Consider the following 10,156-nt stretch of genomic DNA (forward strand, 5'->3'; position numbering starts at 1 on the left):
GACTGTATAGTCCATGGGGTCACAAAGAGTCAGACATGACGGAGCAACTTTCACTGTCACTTATGTATCCTCATATATAAAATGGCAATAATAGTACCTAGCTCAGGATTGTTCTGAGAACTTCATGAGTTAATATGTATAAAGTGTGTAGAAAAGTGTTTAACCTACTACAGGTTCCACTTAAGTGTATTCTATCATCCAGTCAACTTTGACCATAAAACGGGTACTTTTCTCATTGACTGTAGTAATTGAGTTAATGCTCAAGTTGTGGTCATCCCATTATAGGTAATGGGATGATTAACTTGTATTACATTTTTGGCAGTGGTGTTTACACCTAGCTCAGGATTATGGAAAAGGGAATAGGACATAGGTGAACTTATAAAGTAGGCTTTGGAGACTGACTGTCCAGGAAGAATGATGAACCAAAGAGAATAAACTTGTGATCTTGGAAAATTAGTAAAATGATGAAACTACAAAAGAAAATAAGAAAAGAGAAATGATTGGTGAAGAAAATTTGTAAGCTAGGTTTAATTCCCTAAAAGTAAATCCCATGTCCCTAAGATCTATAGTAGATACTGTCTGTGGGTTGCATGAAGAGACTTTTAACAATATCTCTCCCCTTGAGCACAGGCTCCCAAGCAGGCGCTGTGTGAATATCTTTTTTCATCTGCATGTGATAAAACTGAAGGCTTGAATCCCTGTTTCAGTTTATGTTGCTACACTTACTCAAATCTTTCCCATCCTCAGGTTACTTCATTCATTAGGCAGAAGATTTCAGATAAACATTCTCCAAGCCCATGATTTGTCAAGGGCATATGGTCACAGTGTTTTTCTGACTTTGGACCCCAGCATATTCTGATTCATTCAGTCCTACTGCTGCCTGCCTCCAACAATTAATGTTATTCCTAGAGAAATTTACCAACAACCAAGAACAATGCCTCCATCTCTTTTTCCAAACCCATCTCCTATTGCTTCTACTTCATTTGTGTACACAACAGAATACAGTAAGGCCCAGGTTTGCACTGTTAGCAAAACAGGTTACCTTTTTGGTCTTCTAGCTTGCAGGAATGGAAAGTATTATCCTTAATTGTGGAAAAACCCACCCCAGAGTCTAGAATATTAAGTCCCATCTTCCAGGGTTCCATCTAGAATGATATGGTAACAGAAAGAACTAGATGACATCTCTGAGTGATTAAGTGACACATTTTGCTTTTAAATACTAGATCCTCACCCAGGAGCTCAGATTAAATTACCCAGCCCAAAAGTTTATACTACAGTGATGACACAGAGCTTTTCTGGCAATCTCATGAACCAATATTTTAAACTTTCCCAAATCCTGTTAAGCTGGTATTTCTGGCAATGTGATCATATGTTCACCTCTCAGGGCTCTTTTTGAACCCATCTATGCCAGTTTTATTGATGGGTGTATATATGCAGGCATCCTAGATCCATCTTCTTCTGGAGGTATATCTTGTGCCTTACCCAAATTTATGCCCACTTCTCAACTATAGTACTTTGTTGAAAGTAGAATTAGAATGCATTAAGGTATTGTGTTCAAGAACCCAGAGTTTCCTGAAAATCACTAAATATAACATTCATCCTTTCCTAAGAGATTCCCTCAGTTCAGTTCAGTCACTCAGCCGTGTCTGCCTCTTTGCAACCCCATGAATTGCAGCACACCAGGCCTCCCTGTCCATCACGAACTCCCGGAGTTCACTCAAATTCATGTCCATCGAGTCGGTGATGCCATCCAGCCATCTCATCCTCTGTCGTCCCCTTTTCCTCCTGCCCCCAATCCTTCCCAGCATCAGAGTCTTTTCCAATGAGTCAACTCTTTGCATGAGGTGGCCAAAGTACTGGAGTTTTAGCTTTAGCATCATTCCTTTCAAAGAAATCCCAGGGCTGATCTCCTTTAGAATGAACTGGTTGGATCGCCTTGCAGTCCACGGGACTCTCAAGAGTCTTCTCCAACACCACAGTTCAAAAGCATCAATTCTTTGGCACTCAGCTTTCTTCACAGCCCAACTCTCACATCCATACATGACTACTGGAAAAACTATAGCCTTGACTAGACAGACTTTTGTTGGCAAAGTAATGTCTCTGCTTTTCAATATGCTATCTAGGTTGGTAATAACTTTCCTTCCGAGGAGTAGGCGTCTTTTAATTTCATGGCTGCAGTCACCATCTGCAGTGATTTTGGAGCCCCAAAAAATAAAGTCTGACACTGTTTCCACTGTTTCTCCATCTATTTCCCATGGGATTCGTTAAAATGCAATAGCAGAGAAATCTAGAGTAGCACATTATGGTAAACTGGACCTGTCACTCACAGTATGAAGGACTGAAAAGATTTTCCAAGATCTCCTCCCTCATTCATAAGGTCTTATCTGTGGCTTGAGATCTTGACTCATTATAAAGACAATAACTTGAAGAAAAGAGAGAGCTGACAATGGCCATTTTACCATCTTTGCACAATATCAATGATTCACCAAAAAAAAAACCAAAAAAACGATTTACTTACATCTTTCAGTGACACCAGAATTGCACTTCAGAAACATATTAGTACCTGAAAATCTATGGCTAATAAGATAGAGACTGCTGACTTTAAGATCTCTTCTAGCTAGTCAAAGCTTATATCATTTGTTGATTCAACAAAAATATTTTTAATCATCCCCTTTATATCAGGCTATTTGTACCCAATCTAAGCACTAGCATATAAATTTCATTAACACAGATAAAATTTATGATGTCACAGTGCTTAAATTTCAGATGAAAATGATAGTAAATACATAAAAATAAATGAGATAGTTTTTACTAATTCAGTATTGGAGCAGGATATGACTGAGGTGGTATGTGCTACTTTAGCTAAACTTTTAAGGAAAGACCTCTCTATAACACTTGAGCTTAGAGCTGAATGGTGTCCCCCCAAAAATCCATGTAAGATCTGAGTGAAGAATGGTCCAGATGGAGGGGAAAATATGCATAATATTGCCTTAAGTCAAAAGAATTTTGGTGTTAATAAAAGAGAGAAAGAAGTCTAGTGTCAAAGAAGCATAATATCCAGTAGGGTAAATTAGATGTGGGACCAGAGAAGTTAGCCTGATCCATATAAGAAGTTCAAGAACTATGGTCACCAAAAAATTAGGGTAGTGGGGAAAAATTATATTCAAACAGGAGATATCAGAACTATACTTAAATCACACACCTGAGTTAGACACTGAAAGTTTCCTACTTGCACATCTTCATTTTGATAGAGAAGGACCTTCTACCATGTGATGGAACCTCATTATTTATTGCCCCAAAAGCACTTTAAAATTCTGCCTTCCTCTCTGAAATCTGGTGGCTGCCTCTAGATAGGCTGTTTGTATATCTTCTGCATTCAGAAGGTGATGAACTCTCAATAGGGAAAGGACTGACTTCAGTTGTTCATGTGTAAGAGTACAGCTTGGATAAGTGATCATGGGACACTTGGGAATGCCCCATATAGAGTATTAAGATCCCACTAAAAAATCTATACAATCTGTTCAATTACTCCATCCGAGGGAAGATGTCAAATGAACATCAGTAGGAACACTATACCTTACTAGCTTTCTGATCTCCAACAGACTCATCAAATGAATCTCAATTAAAGCAATTAGATAATTTTAATATCCATATTAAAAATTAAGGGGACAATAAAGTATATGTAATAATAATAATAAGTCAAAATGCTAAAGAAAATAAATGTAACTTGGCTGGCATCTGATCAATGTATCCCTTCCTTGCTTGGCTTTGTCCATAAAAATAATCCTCAGTCTCCATGTTCTGTTCCTAACTTTCCAAAATATGAATGTATCCCCTGAATATGTGTATCCACAAAGACATATATAGTAATACACAATCTCAGAGAAGTAGGAATGTCAGTCCAACCCTACCCTCTCTTTGACAAGAGAAAATCTCATGTGTTATTATTTTATTTAAATATCTCTGAAGATGCATGAACACCATGACAGCGATGAAGTCTGAAACACTTAGCTACCTCCTTCACCTTTGGTGGGAGACAGACAAAGAGTTTTAATAAGAACATAGCCAAATGATGCAGAGATGACAAAAAGGAAAGGGATTAAGACAATTTATTTGACAATACATTTATTTCAGTCAGTATTTATTGAGAAAGATCTCTTTCAGGACAAACCAGCTACATAATTTGTGAGGCCAGTATAAAATGAAAATGCAATATCTCCTTCAAAAATGAACAGGATTTTGAGATGGCAACAACTGCACAAGTTACCTGCCCACAATCTGCCAAGAACCAGGTGAGGTTTTCGATGATGGACACAAATACAAACACGTAAATCTTGCTTTCAAGCAAATGAGAGAAAAACACAAAAAATTTAAAATGACTGTTTGGAGTAGGAAGAGATGAGTGTATTTAGGAAGAACAGTCCAATTTGGGATATAAAGAAGAGCTTTCCCCTGGACAATCCAAGTAAGTTCTTAAGAAAGAGGCATCTGAATTAAAATTTTAAGGATCAATAGTGATGAACATGTGGCTGAAGTAGAAAAGATATTCTGGAAGATGGGAGGGAAAAAAACAGATTTTCAAAAGGGTGCAGGCCTGGTCTCTGACAGAACAAATCACTTTAGCAAAATCAAGCTTTGTTTAGAGCTATGAATCATGTTTAAACAGAAGTGGAAAATAATTTTATGTGGAAGGTAAAACTAATGACACTAGAGTTGATTTAGTCTAGCTTTCCATTTCTTTAAGAGTTTGTTTTTGATCCATGATTCCTGTGCCAAGCAGAGCTGATGTCCTGAATTCCTGGGGTCTTGGGTTTTGGCTCCTATGGGAAAGGCAGGGTGGGAGATAGAGAAGACATCCTGATTTGAGCTGTGGGAGGAAAAGAAGATCTCGGTCAAATAAGGGAAATCAGAGAAAGGAGAAAGGGAGAAAAAAAGAATAAACTGATAAGAAGCTGAAGAGACAAAACAAGACTCACCTCTGCTTTTTAAACAATGAATCAACTATAACCAACATGACCAAGGTAACTATTACAATTAAGCAGATCAATATCCAGAATACGGAGTATCCACCTAAGTGGGGATAAAATAAGAAAATCAATCTATAAAGTGCTCTCTTTTCTACCATAGTTAATGCTTCTCATTTCACAGTGGTGGGACCTCCCAGAGTTTTAATCTGTCTTTTCTAGAGTCCTCATTTCAATTCATCCTGAGTCTGTGTCTCTGGTCTGTCCACTTTTTCTCTCTTTCATCAAATCACCAGCACCTTCTTTTTTTTCTCTCTAGTACTTCTAATCCTCTTCTTGCATTTTCTTAAAATTTAACTGGTGTCATGCTCCACCTTTCTTTCCATGGATTCCCCCACCTGTAACCTCTTGCGCATAGCATTTCTGGCCATTTTTTCTAAGTTCCTCACTCATTAGCTGTTTTTACTATGAAAAGACTATCACCTCCCAGCAGACCCCAGTTCTCTCTCACCCCAGTGGATGATGATGTCCTGGCCTCCTAGGCTGCTGTGCTTCACTTGGCAACTCAGGCCAGCCGCCTCCCCAGCTGCCACATCCAGGGTTACTCGGAGATACCAGGTCCCATCAGCATTGGGCAAGACATCACCTCGTCGAGTCCCTGGGTGCTTCTGCTTACCCCTCATCCACATCACCCATATGGGCTTTGGATGAAAGCCAGAGACATGGCACACCAACAACAGACGGCCAGGCCCAGGACTGGGGCCTTTGGACACCCAAGCCTCTGGCTTCACTAGAGAGTAAAGAGGAGGATAAACAGAATTTAGGAGGGCACCCTAGACTACAGTTTAGTGACTTAGGGTTCCTTAAGTAGTTTGAGTAATCACTTCTTCCTCTTTTCTAGGAAACAGTTCTAAATCCAAACATCTCACCCTCTAGCTTCTTATTATGTGTTTCAAAAGGTTGATAAAGAGTAGAAAACTCAAATACAGGTGTTGATACACCGGAAATAGGAGGGGAAAAAGAGTTGGGCTCACCTTGTTTTTCCAGTTCTGCCTTCCCTGCTTCAAGGACTCCTGCCAGAAACCGAGGACAGGTGTCACTGAGAAGCCTCTGCACAATTTCTTTAATAACTCGGTAGTGGTTGAGCACCTTACAGACATTCTCAGCTCGACTTCCTGCTTCTGGAGATGGCTTCCAGGAATTTTCTTGGAAACTCAGGAAATCTAATCCTTGATATGCTCCATTTAAGAAGGTTTCCAAAGCCTTCCCAGTATGAATTAAACATCCAAATGATACCTGGAGCTCAAAGGGGTCTGCGGGTAGATAAGGAAGAGAGAATCAATATGGAAAGAATTACAGGGAAGGAAAGTAAACAACCTAGAGATTTAAAGGAAGGAAAACTTGCTGGGGGATCACATGGAAGGCCAGAGGTGGGACAGGAAAAGGGAAGTTTGTGGGAAGAAAATTTTGAGATAATAAAGGTATTTTGAAATAATTAAGGGGAAGGGCTAGACGGAAGTCTGTTAGAGAAATAAAGGACATTAACCGGAAGAGCAGACTGGGGAGTGGTTAGGTACAAGCAGAACCTTGTAAACATGGAAGAAAGGAGGGCAGAATCTTGGTTGGGAAAGGCTGACTCTGAGGCCAGGGTGCTGGGCAGAAGATCAAGAACAGACAGTTATTCAAGGTCTAGAACCTGATGGTATGTTTAGAGGTGTGAGAGCTATGTGTATTGGGTGGGAGAATAGAGTGGGAGTGGTGGTGAAGGGTGCAGCAGAGGAGGGACAGTGCCCAAAAGGAGACAAGGAACAACGTCAGCGTCCACATTCCATCTATCCTTTGAAAGATGGTCAGAGCCTTCTGGCGAATATTCTCTTGGAATAAAGAACTCACATTCAAACTGAAACTGACTGGCATAGGCCTGCACTTCCCGTGGGAAACTGTGGAGGTACAGCTGTAAGAATGCCTGGATGTTCTTCAGTTCCTCCTTGCTGAAGTTACCCTGGGACCAGGGCCTCAGAAAGCGGATGCTGGCCAAGACACTATCCCAGCCATGAGTCTGCAGGTCGCCCAGCCAGCCTGAGCCCTGGGTCTTCGTCCAGCTGTGGTTGGCAAAGGAGGAGATCTGGATCAAGCGGAAGGAGGGGGATTCTTCTGCAGCCAGATGATGGGGTCCTGGAACCTGAAGACCTGAGAGAGAGAGTGAAAGCATGGGAAAAGTTGGCCCCATAGAGGAGAGGATGCATGGTTACACATAGAGGAGAGATGGTTACACAGGTTGCACGTATTCTTATACCCTCTGCCTCTGAGCTAGCATCCTCTTCCCAAAATCAGGCAGATTAACTGAAGAGCAGATTAACTGAGACTATGACAAAGAATACTTTTCTAGGAACTAACCTGGTGTGCAGACCCCAAGGGCATCCTGTAGGTGCATTACTCCCTTCCCCTGGGTCCTCCCCAGAACCTCTCTACCCTGGAGTGCCCAGCCAAGGGTGTCTTTCCACCTGGGATCATCTTACCCACTGTGCTTGCCCCATGGCAGAGAAGTCCCTTGAATAGCAGAGGCAGCAGAGGCAGCAGAAGCAGCATTGGAGCTCTGTTAAGTGAAGGATTACTGCACAGGCAAGCTGACCTCAGAACTCAGACACGGTTCCCCTCTCTACCCTCTCACCCTCTCATCTGACTTCCCTTGGTACACCAACACACAAACCTCTCCCTCTGCCAACTTCCCTGCCAGAGAAACCCTACAGCGTCTGGCAGTCACAGGCCTCCCACACCGTCTCTCACTTCCCCTCCACTTCTCCCATTATCTGACTTCCTGATTTTCTTCTGTGTGTGCCTACACCATCCTGACCCCCTCTACTGCAGCCAGTCCTGGCTTCTGAAGAAAGCCTATTGTCTGTGATTTGGCTGGAATACTTAGCATCTTTTAGCATTGGAGAAATCAAGTCCATACTTGGGTTCTCAGTGTCTTCCTCTGTGAGAAGAAATGATGGAAGGTGATCAGTGATGCCCAGTGGCCTTTTCAGCAGTCTTCTCACTCCTCATCCTTCTGTAGTCTCCTCCTCCTGTATGCCGCTTGGCTACCTTTCCCCCTTCTTATTGGTCTTCCCTGTTTTTCTCTACTAACTGCTTTCCCCCTGGAGTCGACACTCACTCCTCTCACCTGTCCTGCCTGTTCCACCTCATCTCAGTCCCCTTCGTCCCTTCAGTCTGCTTTTCTCAAAATCATTGCCAGAAAACACTAGACATTTTGAGTGTAGCCGTTAGTGTACAGGCAAACCTCATTCATCATCCACAATGAAAAAGAAGCAGTAGTGACAATACAGGTTACCAGATAATCTATAAAAAATGCCCTTTTGCTCAGTTTTCCTGGACAGACTAGTTGTCACTGTTGAAGGGTCTATGTCTGAGTTTAACCTGGAAATGGTGAGCTGGGAGGCAGGTGGATTTCCAGTCATGTTGTGTGAGTGGGTCTGTGGGGAGTATCCAGAGGCCTTGGAACCCATCCTTACCCAAAATGAGTTGAGTATGTCTACTGATGGTGGGCAAGCTTGGCTCTCGGTATGAACAGTGGGCATGGCCTGGGAGCACTGGTATCCCCTTCAGTTGTTGTTGACAAGAGAAGAGCTTTATTGGAGGCAGGGAAGTGACTCTAAGGGACTGTAGTGTGCATGGGAGAATTAATTATTGAGTTGAGTCTCTATTTTGGTTCCTTGCATTGACATTAGCTATGGCAGCCTTAAGGCAGTTGAAACATATTTCCTCTGTTTGGCCATTCATCTGACATTTAATTAGTGCCCACTCGCAAAGAGTCAGACACGACCGAGCGACTTCACTATCACTATCAGTGCCCACTTGGTGCCAAACAAATTTGCCAGACACTTAGGTTCAGACAAGAAATTTATTTGGAGAAAACAAAACAAAACCCAACTAAAATGTCTACTTTTGCTATAAAGCCTACTGAATAGTGATCATAATTGTGGAAAAAGATCCACATTCAGTCTCATCCTGGTATTGTTCCTGAATTCCAAAGACAAAAAAAAAACCAACTCAGTTTTAGACACATACTAGCTAATTAAAAAGAAGAGAATGACATAGGCTTCAGACTCCTCATGTGTGATGCTATGGGGAAATATTTCAGAACTCTGAGGTAATGAGATACTTCTAAATTACTTTATTCAGGCAAATTATCATTCCCCCATGAAGGCAAAGTTAAGCCATATTTGAACCCTCAGGAAGCCAGACAATATGCCACAGAACTTCCTTTATGAAACTAAGTAAAACCAAAAATTTGCCTCAGAGTTGAACCATAAAGAAGGCTGAGCACTGAAGAGCTGATGCTTTCAAACTGTGGTGATGGAGAAGACTCTAGAAAGTTACTTGGAAAGCAAGAAGATCAAACCAGTCAGTCCTAAAGGAAATCAACCCTGAATATTCATTGGAAGGACTGATGTTGAAGCTGAATCTTCAATACTTTGGCCACCTGATGCAAAAAAAGCCAACTCATTGGAAAAGACCCTGATGAGACCATGATGGCCGATGATTGTAGTGACCTGGACAAAGGTAGTAGCAATGAGAATGGAGAGAAATGGAAATAGCAAAGATATCTTGGAGGTCATCAGGAGTAGTCAAAGTGTGGCCAAGAAGAGAGAAACAAGGCCATTCGTGAAGGCAGGCAGCACAAGTCTGGGGAGGATGGCATGGAGATGCACAGTTCAGATTGGTTCATGTTAGAGTAAGCCTCCTGATGGAGGTACTTGGTGTTTCAATCTTTCCCAGAATCAGGGTCTTTTCAAACAAGTCAGCTCTTTGCATTAGGTGGCCAAAATATTGGAGTTTCAGCTTCAACATCAGTCCTTCCAATGAACACCCAGGACTGATATCCTTTAGAATGGACTGTTTGGATCTCCTTGCAGTCTGAGGGACTCTCAAGAGTCTTCTCCAACACCATAGTTCAAAAGCATCAATTCTTCAATGCTCAGCTTTCTTTATAGTCCAACTCTCACTAACTCAATGGACATGAGTTTGGGTAAGTTCCGGGAGTCGATGATGGACAGGGAAGCCTGTCAAGCTGCAGTCCATGGGGTTGCAAAGAGATGGACAAACTGAGCAACTGAACTGAACTGATTGTTGCAGTGAAAAGGAAAAAAAAAAGAGGAATGAGTTTTGCTTTCGCTTTCCAGAGAACA

General features: G+C 41.8%; 1 protein-coding gene across 1 annotated transcript; it reads right to left on the minus strand.

Annotated features, from left to right (window-relative positions):
- Positions 1-4,092: 4,092 nt before the first annotated feature.
- On the minus strand, positions 4,093-7,719 carry CD1E (CD1e molecule). The gene is made up of 6 exons (XM_027529150.1): positions 7,484-7,719; positions 6,858-7,154; positions 5,999-6,277; positions 5,476-5,754; positions 4,977-5,070; positions 4,093-4,867 (listed from the first exon to the last, which is right to left on the minus strand). Exons 1-6 carry the CDS (start codon positions 7,551-7,553, stop codon positions 4,708-4,710), a joined length of 1,179 nt encoding a protein of 392 aa, XP_027384951.1. The 5' UTR covers positions 7,554-7,719; the 3' UTR covers positions 4,093-4,707.
- Positions 7,720-10,156: the final 2,437 nt, after the last annotated feature.

The sequence above is a fragment of the Bos indicus x Bos taurus genome, chromosome 3, assembly GCF_003369695.1.
Source record: "Bos indicus x Bos taurus breed Angus x Brahman F1 hybrid chromosome 3, Bos_hybrid_MaternalHap_v2.0, whole genome shotgun sequence".
Taxonomy (NCBI): domain Eukaryota; kingdom Metazoa; phylum Chordata; class Mammalia; order Artiodactyla; family Bovidae; genus Bos; species Bos indicus x Bos taurus.

Coding starts and splice junctions, on each gene's coding strand:
- CD1E (XM_027529150.1), bottom strand. CDS start 7,553: ATGCTGCTTCTGCTGCCTCTGCTGCCTCTGCTATTCAAGGGACTTCTC. Junction 7,155..7,483: donor CCATGGGGCAAGCACAGTGG/GTAAGATGATCC, acceptor TCTCTCTCTCAG/GTCTTCAGGTTCCAGGACCC. Junction 4,868..4,976: donor TCATTGTTTAAAAAGCAGAG/GTGAGTCTTGTT, acceptor TTCCTCCCACAG/CTCAAATCAGGATGTCTTCT.